At 37.1% G+C, this 23,776-nt stretch overlaps 1 protein-coding gene across 2 annotated transcripts; it reads right to left on the reverse strand.

The window, feature by feature from the left end:
* Positions 1-4,350: 4,350 nt before the first annotated feature.
* LOC126809921 (uncharacterized) lies at positions 4,351-19,263 on the reverse strand. 2 transcript variants are annotated; one of them, XM_050534792.2, is made up of 8 exons: positions 18,846-19,263; positions 13,456-13,486; positions 11,784-11,949; positions 9,385-9,744; positions 8,198-8,380; positions 6,640-6,666; positions 6,060-6,141; positions 4,351-5,527 (listed from the first exon to the last, which is right to left on the reverse strand). In XM_050534792.2, the coding sequence occupies exons 3-8, from the start codon at positions 11,854-11,856 to the stop codon at positions 4,861-4,863; spliced, it is 1,392 nt and encodes a 463-aa protein (XP_050390749.2). In that variant the 5' UTR covers positions 11,857-11,949; positions 13,456-13,486; positions 18,846-19,263; the 3' UTR covers positions 4,351-4,860. The 2 variants fall into 2 exon arrangements, with proteins under 2 accessions (XP_050390749.2, XP_050390750.2); XM_050534793.2 differs by lacking the exon at positions 13,456-13,486.
* Positions 19,264-23,776: the final 4,513 nt, after the last annotated feature.

A 23,776-nucleotide genomic window follows, 5' to 3' on the forward strand; every position in this document is an offset into this window, starting at 1 on the left:
CTGAATTATGGGCCCTAATTGTACGAACAATCGCGTGTTTAGCTTGTGGGCCCTATAGAGGTCACAATTTTTATCCGATTTTGTTGAAACTTGAAATGTAAGTTTATAACCCGAAGATCTCGGTTCCATTTGATATTTGCGCATATCGGACCGTAACTTCCTGAATAATGGCCCCTGATTGTACGAAAAATCGCGTTTTTAGCTTGTGGACCCTATAGAGGTCACAATTTTTATCCGATTTTGTTGAAACTTGAAATGTAAGTTTATAACTCGAAGATCTCGTTTCCTTTTGATATTTGCGCATATCGGACCGTAACTTCCTGAATTATGGCCCCTGATTGTATCCTGCCTGGGAGCCGCTGGTTGTACATTGTAAAGCTCCATAGAGCAAAATGGAATGAAATGAAATGGGTTTTAACGTTCTACTGTTCTGCTCCGAACTGGGCTTATGAAGACAGGCATACACCATACAGTGTGCTATGAGGGAAATTTTGCTCGGACAGCGGAACAACGGCCTACTCTTATATCGAATTCCAACTGTCAAGTGATATTTTACGTGCACGCCAATGTGTACACGGGACCACGGTTTTTGTCCCATCCAAACGACTAGACAACTGTCCTGGTCAGGCCCCCCGTCCTGCATCATTTACAAGGGGGAACCACGCCGGAAAATCTGGATGAACTTCTTGGTCAATGCAGGGACCGAAGACCCGACCTAGCGAGCCAGCATCTGACCCACTTAGCCACAGAGCAGCTAGCAGAAAAGTTAATTTTACTCCCTTTGCAAATTATGAAAGTTGATTAGTTTGGGCAGCCATTTTGACAGAACTGTCAAAGTTCGCGGAAAAAAGGCCAAGAATCATTCGGCGCATGCGCAGTAATCCGTACTGAGAACCGTTGCTGCGTCTCTACTATTTCAGCCTAGCACTTCAATCGGAAGAACTAACAAACTCGTGTGTAGCTAAAAATTAACATCTTTATTTGGATCAAATTATAATTTAGATACATCGCATTAAGGGGAGATAATTTGGGTGAGACACCAAACCTATGGATAACTTTCCGGGTATGGAAATAAATTAGGGAAATCAATACATTTGCCCTGTCAGGCCGGTGGATATGACGGAAATAGGTCTGAATTTGGTGATGTAAGAAAATGGTCAGATTTAGGGGAATGGGTGACCCACAACTAACTTGGATCAAACCAATCACGGTACAACCAAACCTATGAGCCTTTAAATAGGAGACCAATTATGGATAAATTCCCACAGCCAGAGCTAGGATATTAATTCCGTGCCCACTTTTGGCTGTCCATTTCCAATCCCAAAATCCGGATAGCTGCCAGTTGTGATAGGAACTTTAATAAGTGAACCGGGTGACCACTGAGGATTTCCTCATGAGCTAGGTCCTTGTTTTGTGTGGGCACGGGGTGGTTGATTAAGTCAATCCTTGATCGGCAGACGTGGGTGCAGGAGGGGCAAGGAAACTGCAGCTTGTCGTAAGGATTGGTGGTTGACGCCTTTCTTCTTACCCGTGCTGCAGTCACATCAGCTCTCCTCGAATTTGTCACGCGCCTGGATGGTGAGGGCGCGCCAACCTGGTCTGTCCATAGCATACAGCTCCGGCTGCTGGGGAAGTATGTCAGAGCGTTTGATGTTGGACTTCACGCAGTCCTTAAAGGAACAACTCACTTCTGTAGTATGGAAGACCAAACAGCTGTTTATTTAGTGTTCTTGGTCTTTAATTCTTAATTAATTCATAGTCCTTAATTCTTATTTCTTCATTGTACACTAAAATTAACAATACAAAATTAGCCTACATTTACATTTCATCAACGAAATACAACGAGAAAAAAATCTGGAACAACAAATTTCTAAATACAAATCTCCAAATACAAATCTTGCAAAACATTTCTTCAATAACATTTCTGGAAATCCATCGAATCGTAATATTATGACGACGTGAGCGGAAATCAACCTGGCATACAATAAGTCACCATACAAATACGACAACAAATGAAAAAATAAAATTTAAGGGGTATGAATTGAGGACTAAGAATTAAGAACACTGAATAAAGAGCTGTTTTGTCTTACATACTGCCGCGGTAAACGTGACAATAATGACAGCGAAATTACTTTTATTTTAATAACAGGTGAGTGGCTCAATATAAAACATGAGTAAAAATAGTAATAAGTATATACAATTCCATATATTAAAGTGTAACATGCTGAAGGTTATATTAAACACTAAAAGTCATAATTAATTTGCGATACATTTATAATGATATATTCACAATGATAATAACATTTATAATATTGATAACGACATTTATAAAAAATATTTATAATAACATCTATAATCATTTCATACATTAAATTTTAATTCATACTATGGGGTTAATATTCACTTAGTTTTTCTTTTGCATACTCAAACAGGGCGTCTAATTCGAAAAACTTTGCCTCTTGCATTATGGCGGTTAGTTTAAGGTTCTGCAAGGGCAATAAATGTAAAAAGGGGAATTAAGATTTCGAAAATATTCAAGTATTACATGAAAGAGTTCTGTGCTGCGGTCTAAAAAATAATAGCTGTTGTCATTTTCAGGTTTATATGGCTGAAAAGGTAAATTTGGATTAACCATTTGTGCCAAAATAAAAAATGGGTCCTTGCTGAGAATATAATGACTTATATGAAACAAGGTACCCCCAACATTTAATATGATGCGGTGGTCCTGGGCGGCTTGGAATGATTTAAGGTTTAAAACGTTTCTACTGGTCGTGTGCAATTCCGCTACCTCGCTACTGTGGGGGTGTAAGGAAACACCAGTATGAATGGCCGGTTTAATTACATGTATATCATCATCATTTTATTATTATTATTATTAATTGACACGGTTTCATTCTTGTCTTTCTTAGCTGATATCGCCGAGGCTGTCTTGTGTAAAGCTGTTGGGACAGATGATGGTGTTGATGATAATGATGACAGTTGCAGGTTTTTGATAAGGGTGATGGGTTACTGTTTTTTCTCCGGGTATTCATTGGCTTTGTTTGCATTGCAACTGTTCTTGTTTTCTTGTGTGTGGTGATTTCTGGTTCATGTAAGTGCATTGTTGGGGAAATCTTGTTCAATTAAATTAGGGGTAATGGCTGGTTAATTGAGATCTTGGGGACTTTTTGTCCGTTGTATGGTTTTTCTGGAAGTCTTCTTTTTCAAAAAGGAACTTGCAGCTGCTTATCTGCTGTAGGCATGAATTTCTTTGTAAATGTGAGGACTCTTTTTCTTCCGCAAAAGGTTTTATACTCTTCCTGGTCGTGTTTGCTGAAGGTCCTGGTTACTTTATTGATAAGATTCATCCTGACAGTTCCAGGACATTTTTGGTGTAATGTCGGTGTAATGCCCTTCAAGGAGGTGCCGCGTTTCAGTTATCAGTCTATGGTCCAATTCCCGGTACTTCATTTCTCTGAGCTTCATAGAAGCACCAGCAGCAAGCTGTTTACAAATCACGGTGGTTCCATATATATTATCCTCTGAAAAGAGCTCATCATCATGTAAATATGATAAACACAGTTCACATGTCATATGCTAAGTGAGTAGTCTGCTGAACGATTAATCTGCTGAACACAGTTCTCTGCACCATGAAACTGGCCCATTTGATTAAGGTGTTAATTATAATCCGATAATCATTAACTGTTCAGGGATTAAAAACTGGCATAGTGGGGTGACCCCGTCACTACGGCCTACCCTTATTTCGAATTCCATCTTTTATGGGCACGCCAATGTGTACATGGGGCCTCTTCTTTTCGTACAATCCGATCGACTAGACACTGTTATTTCTGAATATATCAGATTTTATCTGCCGTTTTATAATAGTTATATGCCTAAGGCATTATCCATAAATATAATTACAATTAGAATTCAATATTTGTAGCGCTATGAGCATAAACTTGTGTATGCAGTTTAGCGCGTTATAAGTGCACAATTATATTTCTATAATATTGGTCTATTTTAATCAATATTGATGGTGTTATATTGCCGTAAAAATATGGGGTCCTTATATCCAATATTTAAGGAAGGGTCATGAATGCTATTCTTTCAGGCGGCATTTGTAATGAACAAAGGAAAATATATTCTAAAAGACAATGCGCAGGTAATTAGTAATGGCGGATTCACAACCGACAAAATAATGAAAATCAAAAGAATGTAGAATGGACTAAGCAGGCGTGAACTATTGTCGTTCAATCTGGACTGTTCAGGTATTTCACCGAACATATAATTGGGTAGAAATTACAAACTCATTTTTTTTTTTATTTGAAATATAAATCACTTTATATACATCCATATTACATAAATGTGTGCTTTTAGACCTATTTTCGTCTATTTTACGGTTCCAAAGAATAGAGCAATACGCCCCTTAACTATGCAATGGACAGAGGGATTTTCACTGTGGTGTCTTTAACTGGTGTATAATATAAATTACAATGGTAAAATGTGAGTAGATATCGCAAGCAACCCATCTGTTATATTGTTATATTGAGTTAATAACGCATTTATTGGGTGAGTAAATAACGAGCTTATTGTGTTATTAATAATGAGCTCATTGCGTGAGTTAAATGGAATGAGGTCTAACATCTCGTCAACAAATATTCCAGTTAGTTTCTACATAGGTATATCTATGAATGAATTTAACCATAAAGTCTATCATATCCGTAATTCCAGCCATGTCACAAGACAAGGGAGCTAACGTATGTAAGCTACTCTAGCCGAGTCTAGTTTTTCCTAACAGACATCATATGAACTGATCTAATAATAGAAAACACCCATTCACCACTTATATTTTAATATAGTTTGTAGGTAATTTCTCGAATTTTAAATTCTTTTAGCCAATGAATAAATTCCCTCTGCTGTATCAGCGCTATAATCATCATTACCATCAGCACCACGAATAGCGGAAAAATCTGCATTATCTTCAACAGAATAATTGATATCACCGTCACCACCGTCCAGTACTTCGTCATGAACATCTCCAATGTGATTATATGTATCATCCGTCACAACTAGTTGTTCACGACTATCTCCGATATAGTGGTAGTCATCCCTTTCCAGGCCAGCGTTATTGTCCCCAGCAATATGGTTGTAAGTATCATCAGTAATAATTTGAGACTGGTTCACTCCTATATGGTGGTAGTTATCTTCCTCAGTGGTAAACAAACCAAGATGGTTATAATTACAATCTGGGGCTGTGGTTGTCTTGTTGGAGTTACCTCCCTTTAAATAGTGGTAACCCCCATCTGACGTCCCGACGTCTATTCCAATATGATTATAACTGTCTTTCCTTTTAGACGGTTTTGCATGGTTATCTGCCCATATAGCATCATAGTTATTACCAGAGGCCAGCTGGGCATTATCTGGCCTCGTGTTGTTCGACTCAAATTCATAATATACAGGAGTGATGGTTGCAGGTATATTTACGTCAGTGTCATAAGTGGACTTGGCATGGGCATTGTTTGGTGGTACGGAATCTGTCCCTTGTTTCCTTGAAGGAATAAATTTAAAAACAACGACATTCAGTTAATTTATGGCAACACTAATGTTTTTAGGACAAAATTTCTCACTTTATCTGATTCAAAATAAGTGTCATTTAATTTCACATTCAATATCAGTTCCGACACAGGATAAAACAACTTCTGTTGTTATTAGATATGTAGCTTTGCTTATGTAAATTATAAGAGAGCGAGAGAGAGAGAGAGAGAGAGAGGGAGAGAGAAAGAGAGAGAGAGAGGGGGGGTTAACGACCACTCGACACAAACTAGGTTATTTCGGGACTAACACGTGGTTCGATTTTATTTCTATAATTCTCTTGCGCATAGGGACCTTTAGCAGTGGGAGGAAACCGGAGAAAACCCACGAAACCACACCAGTTGACTCAATGACAGACCTTATGATACAGTTCGCACGCGCTAACCATTCGGCCATCCAACCCCCCTAATAATAATAGTAAAATTATAACAATAAACTTACCCCTCCATATAAAGATAACCAATTAGCAAAATTCATAATAAACTTACCTTTTAATAAGGAATATAACAACAACAACTATAACACCAACTAATAAAACACCGACAATTCCACCAACAATACCTCCTACATCTGTGTTAACAAATGCATAATATCATATTTATTGTACTGGACGTTAAATCGGTAATAAACAACACCAAGAACATAAAGGAAATTAAAATTTATTTTGAAAACACCCTAAATACGAATAAACGAACATATGGTATTTAACTCGGCATATATCCGACAAAGATAAAAATTACATTCAAAATTACAATAGAACATAAAAATCAAGTCCTATACCACATTTGTTACTCATTTTTCTTGGCAATGAATAAAACAGACCCATATTTCGTTTCGTTATTATTCCCTGTTTCACCACTCGCGTACGCGTCACGCGTCATGCTTTTTAAATAATTCCACTATTATCAACTAATAAACCGGAATTTCCCCCATATTTTCACAGCCCGAAACGACTAACTACCGTTTTATTTAAATATAAATACAAATACATATTTAATTGTCCTTTCAAAATTAATGCTTTATTTTATTTTTATTTCTAACTAAATGTAGAGATAATTATAAACTTACCTGTTTCAGCCTTGGTTTCTGATGAACCTTAAATATAATGGTTTAGGTGTTAATTTAAAGAAAACGGTAATATGTTGTTGTAGAGATAAATAGACATGTCAAAAGGTGCAATTCTGTTCATAGGTACAGATGACGTTATATAACTAAATAATGGGAGATTAATTCAGTGAGAGGAAAGATTTTAAATATTAAATATTAAAAGAAAACGGTAATATGTTCGTTGTTGATCTCTCAGGCAATCTAATTAAAATACAGATCTATATTTCTTTTCGTTTTTTTTTTACTTTTGATGGCCTATACTACACGAAGATCTGACAAGTTATAGTGGGAGTTCACGTCACGGGTCAAACGACCGACCTTTGACCCTATGTCGTCAGACATTGATTGATCAATCAGCGTTGACGTTTCTAGTGGTTTACCAACAGTTCCGAGCACCAAAAGGTCAAGAACTCGCCGTAACAAACCGTTTCATTGGCTAATCCCTCACATCATCCAGAACACGTCAATGATAACAACTCTTCCAGCTCCTAGTGTAGTAAGGACAGGTAAAACGAAATTTTGAACTAAGAAACGAAACGAAATAGGATCTGTGTTTTAATCAGATTGTCTCTCGGCTATCATCAGTCATTGTTATGGATTATATTGCTTGAATATTATCAAATACTGCTAACTCTCGCGGACCGCGATCAAGAGTGGATTTAGATGACGAAAGAGAGAGAGAGAGAAATGGGGTTTAACGTCCACTCGACACAAACTAGGTCATTTCGGGACTAACATATGGTTTAATTTTATTTCAATAATTCGCTTGCGCATAGGGGTCTTTAGCAGTGGGAGGAAACCGGAGGACCCGGAGAAAACCCACGAGGTTAGACAGGCGCCCCTACTCCTTGTCACGTACAACCGGGGATTCAGATGACGAAAGGTCCTAGACTATCCCCACGACTAAAGGGAGAGTAAAGTATGTTTTAAACATAATTGTACAATTGTTTAAGACAACAGTCCGTGTAAAAAAGTTTTATGACAGTGTCAAAAATAAAATACACATTGACCGGAGGCCCCTTAGATCTTAAGGCCTAAAGCCTTCCGAGTCAAAAGGTAAATCCAGACTGACGGCGAGGAAAGCCGCGATAAGTCATAGATTAAAGATGTCACCAAAAATGAACATTCACAACCCTAAATGCATTATACTCATTCGCGATTACACAAATAACAAACATTTGTAGTACAGTTGAAACAGGGGGGGGATGGGTGGGGGTGATTAAGGTACAGGGAATCTAAACCACGCCACTTGACTCAATGCAGTTGTACCAGTTGTGTGGAACTATGCGACTATGGTTTGAGTGGGTTTAAATTACCTTTCTGTTATTAATTTACAGGTATGCATTTCTCAGAGATAAACCACTAAACTAGAGCTTGGTCATGTCTTTCCTACGAAACAATGTCAAATTGCACTGCAGACTTATAAAAACACGGTTTTCACTAACCTCACTGAACCGACATTGGGAGGACACAGATTAACCTTTAAAAAATATTCCAGGAAAAAAAGTGAGTTGTGTACCTTGTTTGAATGCGTTTGTATTAACAATAGTTGGTGGTTGGATGCTTGTTGATATGCTTGGGATGGATCTACTAATTTGTATTGTTGACTGTTGAGTTGGAAATGTAACTGTATTTAAAGTAGAAGTTACTACGGTAGAAGTAGAGTTACCAGGCCCTGGTGTTGTAGTTGTGGGATAAAATGCTGTAAGATAAAATACATGAGTAAACCACGGTGAGAACTTTAATGCCCAATCATCGGAACTACTTAATACTAGTTTTGGACTAAAATATAACATATTTTTATTTCAGTAGAAAGAGGTGAAACCGAGATGGTCAAATGATCAATTGAATATTGTCATATTACGAGGGTCGGAGGCTTTGAGGTCCCCGTGTGTGGATTTGATCAGGACAAATGTTACATTTATTAACTGATCTTCTAATCATTCGAAATCCGATCAGATTGTTTGTTTACTTCGGGCGTTGTGGGGGTAGGTATATTCAATTGGTCAGAATAGTACTATCCGTTCCTTTACAATTAAATTCTGAAATAAGCGAGCTAGACAAGCGTTTCTCCACCACGGCATAGAAAATAATGTTTTTAAGATATTTAATCCTCGTAATGTAGACTCAAGCGGCCTTTTTAAAAGTTTCCGTTATGGATGATTTGCATAATTTGCATCCTGATTTATTGGCACTAGCTATATAGTCGGATAGTTGCGAAGATACCCACAGTAAAGATCATAAAATTATTACTATAACAGATCTTGTTCAAATAAGAAGTGAAAGGGCTTTTCTGATCAGATTCAACTCTACAAACCAGTATAATTGTTTTAAACCTGCTGCTCATGGAAAGCTTTAATTGTAAATTACAACTGAGGGCAACTGGCGTTTCGGCAACTGGGAGGTTATGGTTTACTAGAACAATACTGGATTCCCTGTAAAACGCCTATGGGCCAAGCACTGGGCAAAAATGTCAGGGTATCACTAAATGGCAGCCCGATGGATTGTTGTTTGCCAGCTTAATTAAGGGGGCGGTTGTTATTTCTTGATCAAATGGTTAGGTGGTTTGGGGTACTGGTAAGGCAAGGCATCATTTGTATTAGCTTTGTTCAAATCTAAAATAGCACATATGCGAACAGAAACCCAATTTTATGCTGAAAGCGGGTCTTTAATTTGAATTAGTTTAATTAAAATTAATGAACTCACTTTTATCCACACAATCATATTCGACAATGCTGTAGCTATGAAATCTATCACCAAAATCACAGTATCTAGATTTTTCATTCAGTTGATTCTTGTTAAGAGAACATTTCAATTTTGTGTTACACGTCTCTTGTAACTCAGATAGAATAGTTTTGTTAAGGGGTGTAAAACAATCGTCATCATCTATTGCACAACATTTTCTGGTTTTTCTCTTACAGTCAGATACACCCACAGATGAACACCTTTGTCTATAGCCAAACCTTACACTAGTTAGATATATAACGTTTGTTGTTTGACATTCCAATATATGACCAGTACAATAAAGACCTGGTGCTCCATAGCAAACTGTACTTGTTTTTGTTTCTGTAATATAAACCACATTTTAGATTCAGCTAAAACAGTAAAAAAAATATTAAGCTATTTAAAAAGATAAATAGGACTTTTTGTCTTCAAATGTTATAATCAACTCTCTAGACAACTGGATGGTTGTGGTTTTGAACGGATTCAAACACGATCGTCATTTGATAGTTTGATTTAAAAATGGACAATCAAGACTTTGTTTATTATCATACCAATGGCAGCAATGAAATCGACACTACGGTTTTCTTCATATTTTCATAACTGCGCCCAGAATAACGTAATTTGAGAACTGTCAGCACTTCGTCTAATTCTTACATAATGCATGCATCTCTAATGATACATGGAACTGTGAATAGGTATATTTAGTACAGAACCACATTTTAAACGGGACGAAATAGTGTTATAATATCACGGAAACATTCATAACTCTGTCCCTTGCAATTTTATACATCCAGATACTAGTTTGTGCAATTTAAATTAAACTGCTTTACAAAACAAAATGTAAAGTTTTCTGTTAATCTTTAGTTAAAGTCAACAAACGGTTGCCATGCAAGATACGCCTAAATTTTTTCAAGAGATAGACAGAGAACTAGCTAAACATTAATGTGATTTTTTGTACAATCAGGGACCGTAATCTAGGAAGATATGGTTCGATATGCGCGAATACCGCGTACGAGTGCTGCCATTTTGTCCGGCAGTTTTGGTCCGATTTTTACGAAATTCAAACTCAACAATCATTACGGTGATATATTCAAACGGTTTTTTTTAATCGGATAATAATTGTGACCTCTAAAGGGACCACAAGGTAAAAACGCGATTTTTCGCACAATCAGGGGCCATAATTCAGGAAGGTATGATCCGATATGCGCAAATATTGAAAGGAACCAATATCTTTGGGTTATAAACATGCATGTCAGGTTTCATCAAAATCAGATGACAATTGTGAAGTCTAGAATGTCCACAAGCTAAAAACGTGATTTTTCGTACAATCAGGGGCCATAATCCATGAAGTTTCGATCTGATACATGCCAATATCTAAAGCAACCCAGATCTTTTGGAGATAAACCTATATGTCAAGTTTCGTCAAAATCGGATAAGAATTGTCACCTGTACAGTGTCCACAAACAATTGTGGACGTACTTACGGACGGACACGGGCAACGACAGTATACGTCCACATGAAAATGTGGGCGTATAAAAAAGTATAAAATTTATTAAGCTATTTAATGGACTGTTTAGTTTCGTAATATATCACACCAGAAGTACATGTTACTTAGATTTTAAAGGGCTAATCCCGATATTTTTTGCAGAATACAACTGCTTAATTTTGTGTTAAAATCCCTTAAATTCCTCTAGCTAAGGGCCGAGCAACTAACACAATATTTGTGATACGTTTTCAAACAACTTAAACCCGCCAGTCTGCATCTGGAAATGGAGACCTGTGTCTCAAACTGTATTATGCGGTGTCTGCATAAAACTAGACTTTTATTTTATAATAATAATGTGTAGGTGAAATTTACCTTTCGTTATCAAATAGAGCACATGGGTCATTCACTATATAGACCTCCCAAGGAACGGGAATCGATTGTCAGGTCACCCAACGAAAAAACTGACCCGAAATCTTAAAAGGGTTACGTGTCCGGATAAGCAGTTTTGACGTTCACGTCCAAACGACTCAATATTTTGAGTTGGAATTTTGAGAGAAGGTAAATACACCATTTTGGCGCTTAAATTTCATACGTACTCCGACTTTTATATTTGAGACTCTTTTGAAATCGGGATAGTCCCTTTAAATGACGAAAAACAATTTAGCCACCGTCAAAATCTGTTATTTTCGTATTCCAAGATCATAACGAATGTCCAAAACAACGTGGGTTTAGGGCTTTTACAGTCTGTGGTAACAGCAAAATAATATCTTTGAAATCATTAGTTTGCCTTTATCATGGTTCTGATTTAATCGCCTTTTTGGTACAATTAAATATATAGCTTTCGCCTTCTGAAATAGTGCTGCTATCACTAACGATTGGTGTATAAAAATCATACCCATCTGTACCACATTGTGGAACACCGTCAAGTACCAAAACAGCACTAAACATTCATTTCTTCTTATTAACATGTTTGCCTTCTATTCAGGCACCAAAAAACTTGGACTTGGTGATGATCTGGGTTAACCTATTGGCATTGTCGTATGTGACTTTTGCATGTTTACCTGGAATAAAATTTTACCATTAATTAACAAATATCTAAAAGAGAATGGTATTTTTTCAGATTTATTAGTCATTTGAAACTGGTCGAAAACGGGCCGCTTTGTTGCGTTCTATATTGAGGGAATCTTGTGTGCGAAGATTATGCTACAATAGGTATAGCTAGGTTGGGGGTGGTTGCTTACTCGCTTTGTAGCACCATAGGTCTTTTGTCTGACGTGGAGAGCGGACGTTGTCAAACCGGTCGCCACATCCTACATACGACCCATGCATCTTTTCTAACTACATATTTCTGTAGCCTTGTGATCGTCTTGAATTTGTCTCTAGCTGTATTTACTTCTTACAGTTCCTTAAGACGTCTGTCTTACCAGGAATAACAATGCAACAGTTCGCTTCTACATTTTATATAGCATAGCCGAATACATGTATACAAGCACAGATTACAATACTAGCTAAAATAATTTCTTCACCCTAGCCAGCATCGCGGCTGTCTAGGAACTCAGATGTAACCTCTCTAGAATCTAATGGAAGTCTAACGAATTCTCACAATTATGATAGTTTTGTAGCTGTGGGTTTTGGACGTTCAATTATCTCATTGGTCAAATATCATACAAATACGTATACAGATTTGTCAAACAAGCCAAATGATGCAATCGTAATTTTCCGTCACATGTTTTTCGACACAATCTATCCTTGAACTCAGGCCCTCTTTCCTGTTATTCTCAATTAATTTGCGTTTTAAATAAACTCATACCATAGCTATTATACTGACAATAGAGAATAATTTGTAAAAATAAAAAATGTTGTTTAACCCATCTTATTTCTCTATTCCTTGTCTATAAATTTAAAAACGATGTCGTAACGACGAAAGTGCTACAGCTTGACTGTTTCTTTCTCGATTATCCTAAAAGTAAATTAGTCTCTAAATCACACGAGGCAATCTGTTTCACAGAGTATTACGAAAATCTTCTAATATCTCTATAAAAGATGACTGCCTTCAACAAATGACGTCATATCACGCGGCGTCAATCATTGGCTCAATGACGCCTGCATTATTTACACAAGACGTTACAGATTCGAGCAGAATAGCGCCTTTTACTCATTTTAATACCCATTTACACTAAAATGGGAAATAATTTTTACCTACAAATACTTCAAAAGTCTTTATTTATTTTTCTAATACATAAAAAAAGGTTTTAAAATTTAATTTGTCGGAGGAAAAAAGTTAATATTTGTGGCTCATTAAGTCGCATTGATGTCATCATTATCAGTGATTGTCGCGGCCTGGCGAATATTAACTGCTGATCAGTGTGCACATGAGGGTGTTCAACTTGTAAGTTTATTTCCAGAGTGGATATATATGTTGCACTCTGCTTGAGTTTATATACATGATTAGCCCATTAAACAATTAATATAATAGCTTTAATTAGACAGCTGGACTAGTTTGAATCGACTTAAATTATAAATCTCTAGACTTTAGGTAATTAAAACAATGAAATTAATTTACTTACTATTCTGTCAAGCTTGAGAGTTAATTAACGTCTATAACGAATAAGGTGTGTATTAATAACAAAATATATACAAAACTTTAAATACATAATATTTCACAATTAATGTGGTATGTACATGTAGAGTTATAATTATCACAAAACATATGGTAGATTTTGTATTCGACACACTAAATGGGCATTACAACATCACTGCCGTTGCTTTCGGAGAGTGTCCATTTTTTCTTAAACGAATGTTTATACCCCCTTAAAATATTTAATATCCAATGCTTTACATGTAATATTTAATAGTTTGTATTGTTTTATTTAATATCTAACAACTGATAAAAAAAATTAAATATTAAATACCTGGTGCTATCAGTTTGTTATTGTGGGTACCATGTACAAAGCAGGGTATGTTAACCCTTTCAAGAACATCGGGCACCCCTTCTCATATAATGTACACTTAACACAATCTAGGTCATTGCGAGCATTTCATAAGTCGCGTGCTCACATTGGTTTAGCCGTATGAGGACACCGGGTGTCACCCACGAGGTTAGTCAGGGTTTTCTAATCGGTCTCATTGTCACACACAAACGTAGGGTATCATGATTTTAGCATATCGGGTGAACTAGACACGGGAATTACGCCATTTAAATTGAAATCATTCAGTTGGACTTCAGTGTGTTAATTTCCTAATTTCTACTTTTCAAGTTGCATTTTGGCTTGGTATACGTGTTGGCATCATAAATAAATACAAAATATGACCGAGTCGAAAGTCGACAAGACGGTATACAAGCCAAAACGCAAGTCGAAAATTAGAAACTAGGAAACAACGAGGGGCGCTATTATCGTTGTGTATTATTTCTTAATTTCCTGTTTTCGAGTCAATTTTGGCTTGTATAGCCTGCTGTAGCCTCACATTTTGTCCTAACTTCTACTTCTTTTCGACTTTCGTGTTTTCAAGGGGCGAAGAGTAGAAATTACAAATGGTAGTTATAGGCTTCCATAGTTAACAGAGTACTTGTTTTAAAAAAGAATGTCAAATCAAGTTTGCCGGAGTGAGAAGTCACCGCTCAAATCACAGGTCTAGCGCTCATCATAGTGTTATCACAGTACGAGTCTTAAAAGAGTTTTGCCAGGACTGAGAAGTCACATAACAGGTTATATAACCAGAAATCTATGGTGTTTGCTATGGTAATTTGGACTGATAAAGCGGACGTACAATGAAGGTTGACTCGAAATATTACTTGACTCTGCTTGAAAATGGAATACTACCCGATTGCCATAGCCTCTATCCGAACAACTACATGTACTATGTATTCCAGCACCTTGGGTGGCAATCAACATGAACAGATAGACGAAGCATTTTCTCTTGGATGTCATGGCAGACATAATAAAGATCAGCCGCTGTCTCCGGACCTGCATCCAATGGATTACGCCATCTGAGACAGTCTCTCGGTAAAGGTTTATGAAGGACGCACGAAACCATGTACGGAAAATCAACTGAAGAATACAATTCGGTCAAAATGGGCAGACATAAGCTTAGAAGAAATACGAAATCCGAATTGTGAGTGGAAAACGGTCTGACGTCATGTTGTTTATGTAAACTGAGTTGGATGTGATATGACTTCTTACTCCGGCAAAACTTAAATTTGAAATTAGTTTTTAAAACTCGTACTATGTTAATACTATTTGCGAGGTGGACCTGAAATTTGAAGTAAAATTGTCAGACATCCACCATATGGTACAAACTGTTAAATGTTACATCAATGATATACTGTTTGAATTATTCCACTCCCTATTCTGGGACAACTGATATGTAATCTAAGGCGTACACGTTAGACCGCCCGTCCACCCATCCGAACAACGTGCTAGACACGACACCTTTAGTCTAAGACAGGTGTGTCAAACTCATTTCGATTCAGGGGTCACATGAACTTAAAGTTTACATCAAGTGGGCCGGTGATATACAAAAATATCAAGATAAACTAAATGTCCTTGAACTTTACTGAATTCTAAAAACAAAGCCAAACGTCCTTGACACAGGTATTTTTTTAGACTGGTTTCCAAATTGCCAAGATATAATAATGAACACAACGTTCTCTTGTATTGCATGCAGGGGTGTGGATGGCTGAGTGGTTAGCGTAGCTGTATCATAAAGTCTGTCATTGAGTCGATTGGCGTGGTTTCGGTTCCCCGGTTGTACGTGACAAGGAGTAGGGTCGCCTGTCCAACCTCGTGGGTTTTCTCCTGGTCCCCCGGTTTCCCCCCACTGCTAAAGACCCCAACGCGCTAGCGAATTATTGAAAATAAAATTAAACAATATGTTAGTCCCGAAATGACCTAGTTTGTGTCAAGTGGACGTTAAACCCCATCTCTCTCTCTCTCTCTCTTTCTCTCTCTCTCTCTCTCTCTCTCTCTGTATTACATGCAACTTAGATATCTATGACGTACAGTACAGAAGTCTGAGTTTTACTGAATTCAGAAAACAATAATAAATGATTTCCATCGCTAGTTTCTAAGAATTATCGACACGTGTGTTTGTTGAAATTAGTTCCATGGGCCACATTTAAACCCTTGACGGGCCACATGTTTGACACCCCTGTTCCAAACATCAATAAACATTCATAAATATTTTAACGTACATTATGCAAGAGCTAAATCTGTCTATTTCAGCTCTTTCTTTAGACCTGAAATGTTATGTAAATTATTAATTAGACATTAATTAACCTATCCAGACCATAATCACCTCTAGTAATGATGATCAAGGCTAGCCGGAAATTTCAACCGCTTAGTTCTCGGTTCATAGTTGATCAGTTTGAATGAAAATATCAGCAAATTGCCTTTACATTATCTAGTTTTTAACTATTATAGTGAGAACTGCCAACTCGTTATCGAATCTCCCATAAGGTATCTTTAAGTAGTATTAATTCTAGCTTGACAAATAATATCACTATTACCTACGTCACTAACACTAGTCTAAGTACACAAGACAGGTGATACATACTGCAAAATCTTGGTCGTATAAACAAGTATTGGACGCCACAAATCCTGAGTAAAATCAGAGATAAAACGTCTAAATAAGAGTAAGTCGACTTCCTCAATGAAATGTTATCAAATGTTCGCAGGCAATGTCCTATACATCCTCTGTTACCCAGTGTACTCATTCCGTTCTACTCCACTATACTCTTGGGTTAATCCACAGTGTTTCCACGATTTCAAATTATCTGCCCTGGCCTAGAATGTAGATACAGTCTACGAACCAATCAGAAAACAGTTTACAAACCAATCGTTTCGCCTTCGTTTTTATAAGGGTAGATAACCATATTCATGTCCATTTACTGAATGATTTATGTAAATAATATATATATTTATAATTTTTTTAAATTTAATTGTATTATCAAAATCTTTAGTATGTGTTGTTGATTTCAAATATGTATAACATCTATATGTTTGACTTTTGTTATTATTATTACTATTCGTTCTTTGTCTGAAATATGTCATTCTGTTATGTTTATTATTATTGAACTTATACTTGGCAATTTGATACACAATAACTTGTCTACGAGATCACGTGGACATAAAATTCCGGGAACGAACGAACGATTCTAAATAAAACTAATGACCCTACATTATTATATATAATTAATTGTTAATAATTTCGGATAACTTGAAAACGTGTCTCCCCCGTAGACTAACCCAGGGTATAGTGGAGTAGAACGGAATGAGTACACTGGGTGACCGAGGATGTGTCCTATAATACAACACTAGATATATTTTTTTAGCCACATGACCTGGCTATAAATAAAACAAGTTAAAGATACAAGATAGGCGCGAGCGAACTATTCCCTTTCACGTACAAGCGGGTCGACACTCTGCCACTTGACTCAATTACAGACCTTATGATCTAAGGCGCAGAAATTAGACCATTCGACCACCATAACCCCCATTACCAATAATAGACAAAGAATCAATAACCACAATTAAATTAAAAAAGAAGTAAAAACTATTCAAATTCACATTTCCTTGTTTCGGTATTACAAATTGTTGGAATTTGTATTAATCCTCTCAAATCCATACTTTTAATAAGTTTGGTTTATATTAAAGGATTTAAACCTCTAAAATAAAAACAGGAATAAAAATTCAATATTATATTGATGTTATCTTACCGTGTGGGATCAAGATATCTAATATTTAGGACGCAATTAACATTCTAAAATCATTTATTTCAAGATTCCAAGAAATATAGCTATACGCCCTATAATTGTATGCCTCTTTTATAAACACTGGTCATTTAAAATTTATTGTATGCCTCCTTCATCAGTTTCTTTTAGTAACACTGATGGTTTTAAATTCATTGTATTACTCATTAACACAAATTGGAGCTGCGGTAGATAAGTGGGTAAGATGCTGGCTCACCAGCGGAGAAAGTTCATCGGGATTGTCCGACATGGTTTCCCCTTGTCAGTCGTGCAGGAAGGAGGGCCTGACAAGGAGCACAGCTGTCTTGTCGTTTGGATGAGACACAAAACTGAGGTCCCGTGTATACATTAGCGTGCACATAAAAGATCCCAATTCGATATAAGCGTGGGATATAGCTCCGCTGTTCGGGCAGCATTCACCTCATAGCATGCATGGCGTATGCCCGCCTTTTTTAGCTCAATCGGAGCAGAACAGTAGGACGTTAAACTCCATTTCATTTTAACACGAATTATTAATACTGATGATTTTATATTAATTGCAAGCCTCTTTAATCCGCATTTTAACACTGGTCGTTTCAAATTAATTGTATCTATCTTTAACCAGTTTTTTTTTTACACAAGGGGTTTTAAATTAATTGTATTCCTCTTTAACACGTATTATTAATACTGGTGGTTTAAAAAGAATGTTATGCCTCTTTAACCCGTATCTAAACAAAAGAGCTTTTTTTATATTAAGTGTTTAACCAGTTTAAATGGCGGTGGTTAATGAAGCGTGGCATATAAATAAGAGTCTCTGATGTTTTACTATTTCAGCCTTACTCTCTTGACATCAAAATAGATGTTCACCATCATATCAACTAGCTTTATGAGTTGATGTATAGCAGAATGACTGTTTTTAACTGGGCGTATTTTTTATTTATTTATGTGTTACCCTGTAATGTATCTACTCTGATATATACATATAATACAAAAGATGAAATTAGTTTGGTTTTTTTTCTAAAAACCTCATATTTCTATATACTTTTACCTGAGATCAGAATCATTTATTAAGTAAAATGTATATAGTTCATAGTTTATCCAATTAATAATATAATACATGTACAGATCCCATATATAGTTCATACAATATTAATATAGATGTTACACCATAATACAAGTCTATGTCTCATATATTTTAGTTCGTAAATTATAATAGAGTTATATACGTACCTTATATCGAATATACCTTTTGTTTTAACACTGAGAACAATACGACCACTTCTGTCCAAGATGTAGACACCATTTACCAGTCTCTCAATTAGAATTCACAGGGTATTCTTACACGAGTACATCTTCTGTTATAGCCATATCGAATACCTTTTGTTTTAAGGCTCAAATTGTAAACAAAACAACCCGTTTTAACATTGAGACCAATACGACCACGTTTGTCCAAGGTGTAGATACCATTTACCAGTCTCTCAATAAGAATTCACAGGGTTTTCTTATACGGTTACATATCCTCCTATTATAGCCAATTCATTGTCACAATTAAAAATATTCTCATGTAAAGTAAACTAAACACGTACGTCATACTTCTGTTGCCGAATTTATGATCGTGGGCATGAACAAGTATTGAACAAGTCTCTATGACAATTTGTGTGCTAAATTGTATTAGAAACTTGCATGGGCAAATACTTTAGATCTCAAAAGTGTTTGCTGTCTGTCACCGGTGTTTAAATGATTGACTGTTCTGTTCACCTCCTCTCTTATTACAGATAATACATTTGTGCAGTCACTCAACCGTGTCTTTGCAGCAACTTGATCAATGGGGTTTTGCTCGTCACATGCGCGGTCTCGTGAATCTAAAGTGGAAATGTTGTTTTCCTAGGGATTTTCAAACCTGCCGTCTTTTTACCTCCCGATCCTAACAGCGCCTGGGCGTGGATGGCCGAATGGTTATCGAGTGCGCGCTGCATCATAAGGTCTGTCATCGAGTTAACTGTCGTGGTTTCCATTCCCCGTTTGCTCGCGAAAAGGGATAGGGTCTCCTGTCCAACCTCGTGGGTTTCCTACGCGCAAGCGAATTATTGAAATAAGATTGAACCATATGTTAGTCCCGAAATGACCTAGTTTGTGTCTATCATATCGGCAATATCTATTTGTTAATCTTGTAGTTATAATTTCAGCAATATTTATATGTACAACCTGTAGTTATAATTTCAACAATATCTATATGTAAAACCTGTTGTTATAATTTCACCAATGTCGGATGCCATGTGATTACTGAAGATGCTGTTTTATTTGACCAACTTGATCATTGTAACAGTGCTTTAATTGCAACCGGAAATAAAATAAATTCCAATAACTTCAATAAAAGCCGCCAGAATCGCCCTTAAAACTAAACTCTATGAACATAATTCCCCAGTATTGATTTGATTACAGTGACTTTAGAATTCAAATTCAAGTACACGATAAATGAAACAGAATCGTCATGGCTGCAAAAGCCCATTCGTCATTATTCTTCGTATAAAAACTACATGAAGATCTGATGCCAAACCAATCTGATTAAAATACAGATCTATATTTCGTTTCGTTTTTAATACTTTCGATGACCTAAACTACATGAAGATCTGAACTATAAAAAACGAACCGAAATAGGATCTGTTTTTAGTACTCGATCAGAACTGGATCACATGAACTTTGAATATACCATATGTGTGTGGAATAGTGCTCGATAAATGGTATTATTTATGTTATTATTATTTATCTTGTAAACAAATTATTTAACTTCCGATCCGCACCTAACTCCCCAAATAATTACTGACATGAATCCAGTTGGGGGGCAGACCACCATTAACAAATTTTACTATCTCGATTGTAGTGTGTCTATTTATAGCAATTTAGCAATTCTCCCTCTCTCTTCTCCCCTTTTGCGTGCCCATTTTTGTTGATTTGTTGGTCTAGAATGGACGAAGAGGGTTTGAATTAACATGTGATGCCAGGTTTTGGTAAATATCTATGATTTAGTAGCGGAAGGATAGCAGAGTTAACAGGTTTGCTACTGTGCTATGTACGGCGAATAGTTGCATGATTTTAGTATGCTTCTTCAAGTTTGTGTGTCTCAAAATTTTGGTGTTCAACCTCATACAAATTCTGGTGCAAAGACATGACCGTTTGTTTCTCTGTCTATAGTGAAAAGCATTCAGCCCAACGAAAATTTGGGGAAAAGTTGAAGCCGGGCAAAGAGACCAGAATTAACGTTGAAGTCACATTGGATGTTAATGGTGGTCTGCGTCCAGTTACAATAGAGTTGTCCTGTAGTTATCCCCCTTTATACATATCTTCATCCTGCTCCACACAGGCGAAGGAATGGCGCCGTGAACTTGCGTCACGCATACTCATTTAGAACACCTGATAACATTCGTAAATTTTGGAAAGCATATACACATTATTAGTTATCCATTTCAACCTCAAACTTTAATTGAATTACAGAATTAAATCTTGCCACCTTTGCCATATGCGCGTGTGGGGCAGTTGTGCGTGGCATAGAACCATTCTTTTTCACCAATTCAACGTTTTAGATATATATTACACAATAGCTGCCAAGTTCAAATTTGTATGAAATGATTAGCATGAGATTATTTTATACTGTTGTTGATGAATTGGCCACTGGTACCCCCCTCCCCCAAAGACACAACCTTAGGAAGAGGGCTCAAGAATATTGCTTTCCTGGTATCTTGCAAAACTTGATGTATCTTGCAGTTTAGATGTCACAAGAAAGTCAGAAGAAATTGGGTGGGGTGGAATTAGACGTCCACTCAATACTAACCGGGTCATTTCTTGATTAAAACATAATATACTTTAATTTCAATAATTTACAAGATCCTTTAGATTTGACGGGAAACGGGGTATCCTGAGACGGCCCACGAGGTTAGACCCCGGCATCGAAACTATAATCCATTCTGATCACTTGAGTCAAGTTTTGGTTCGGTAACTTGTCCTTAATTGCCTTGTTCGTCCTCAGGCGACGCTCTTTGAAATGAAGCCAAAGGTTCTACCCAAACCCTACTCGTTCACGATCGACAAGAAGCGTGATAAAGGGTTGGGAGGGGGTGGGGTGGGCGTGGAATGTCCTAACGCTCCCTAACAGACCAGTCGAGATAAGAACCCAACTCACTAACAGACCCCCCAAATTATATCTAAGTGGTGGCGGGGTTCGTGGTGGGGGGGGGGGGGCGAATGGTTTAACGCTTGCCCGTTAGATCATAAGGTCTTTTATTGAGTCAAATTGTACGTAACAAGGAGTAGGACCGAGTGCACAACCTATCGTTTTTAGTCGGGGTTCCTTCCAATGGTCAAGACCACTAAGCGAAAGCGAATTATTTAAATAAAATTGAACCATCTGAAGTGACCTAGTTTGTGTCATTGGACGTTAAACCTCATTTAACTCTCTGCCTGAAACTTGGCATGCTTGTTGCTTGTTTATTATATCTTTCCGTATAATATTTGTTTATTATTAGCACAATATTTTATCACCGTCTGATGTCTGACAGTTTTATCTTAAGCTGTGATATATCTTACCTGTTGCTCTACACGGATTAATGTTTTGATTTATACACCCACTGAAAATCTTAATCTGACCTATGACAAAACTAACGATAGCTTATCTCCCCCTTACGTAAATGATGAACTAAGGGCGATAATTTGTAAAACTTGATTAGTCAAGAGACTGAGATCTTGACACGAGAGAAATAAAATGAAATGAAATGGGGTTTAACGTCCTACTGTTCGGCTCCGAACTGGGCTAATGAAGACGGGCATACCTCATATAGTGTGCTATGAAGACGGGCATACTCCATACAGTGCTATGAGGGAAATTTGTCCCGGACAGCGGCAATACGGCCTACTCTTAAATCGAATTCCAACTGTAAACAAAGGAGATCGAATTCATTGACATAATATATATATAGAGAGAGAAATGGGGTTTAACGTCCACTCGACACAAACTAGGTCATTTCGGGACTAACATATGGTTTAATTTTATTTCAATAATTCGCTTGCGCAGTGGGAGGAAACTGGAGGACCCGGAGAAAACCCACGAGATTGGACAGGCGACCCTACTCCTTGTCACGTACAACCGGGGGTTCGAAACCACGCCAGTCGACTCAATGACAGACTTTATGGTACAGCGCGCGCACGCTAACCATTCAGCCCCCCCCCCCCAACAAAATATAGTTGAATATATGGGTAAATACAAAACAATTGGAACCTTTACCGTTTCTCCAAAATATGGGAAGGGGTTGAAACTGGTTTGGGACCCGGTGTACAATATACATGTTACTTCCTTGTGAGGAGGGGGGTGGCCCAATGGTTAGCATGTGCGCGCTGTGTCATAAGGTCTGTCACTGACTCAACTGGCGTTGTTTCGATTCCCCGGTTGTACGTGACCAGGAGTAGGATCGCCTGTCCAACATCATGAGTTTTCTCCGGGTCCTTGGGTTTCCCCCCATTGCTAAAGACCCCTACGCGCAAGCGAATTATTGCAATAAAATTGAATCATCTAGTTTGTGTCGAGTGGACGTTAAAACCCATCTCTCTCTCTCTCTCTCTCTCTCTCTCGTTATTTTCGTGATAGGTAATGGGGGAGAGGGAATTTACCCGGTTAGTGTGTTAACGTGTACTTTTCTTCACTTGTCGGTCTGGGGCCTGTTTCACGAAATTTTAACTAAGATAAAATCCAAATTTTAGTAATATTATCCAATCAAATTACTAAAATTTGGATTTTATCTTAGTTAAAATTTCGTGAAACAGGCCCCAGATCTACAAGTGAAGAAAGCATTCTCAGACTTGAGTTAATAATTGTTCACCTTATTTTAACTAAAATATAGCCCTTTACAGCCCTTTATAAAACTTTTATTGTTTTAATGTATCAAATACATCCATAAGAAACTATGTGCATAGTTTTGTGTTTCTGGATCAAAGATATTTCTCATAAACAGTGGTTGAAAGTTGAGTATATTCTTAAGTCTGAGAATGCTTTGGGAACTCGGGGCCTGGGTTTTCGATCCATCCAAACCATTATGAACACACGTATTCTCGTCGTAGTTGCACCATCCCCATAGATCCTTTTTAGAACCCACCATGTCTACATTAACAAAGTC

This window comes from Patella vulgata, chromosome 2, assembly GCF_932274485.2.
Source record: "Patella vulgata chromosome 2, xgPatVulg1.2, whole genome shotgun sequence".
NCBI lineage: Eukaryota > Metazoa > Mollusca > Gastropoda > Patellidae > Patella > Patella vulgata.

What these genes read in the sequence shown, in the direction of transcription:
- LOC126809921 (XM_050534793.2), bottom strand. Translation starts at nt 11,856, where the DNA reads ATGTTAATAAGAAGAAATGAATGTTTAGTGCTGTTTTGGTACTTGACG. An exon ending in TACAAACGCATTCAAACAAG is followed by an intron (nt 6,667 to 8,197) that starts GTACACAACTCA and finishes ATTATATTTAAG; the next exon opens with GTTCATCAGAAACCAAGGCT. An exon ending in AGAAACCAAGGCTGAAACAG is followed by an intron (nt 6,142 to 6,639) that starts GTAAGTTTATAA and finishes TTGTTAACACAG; the next exon opens with ATGTAGGAGGTATTGTTGGT.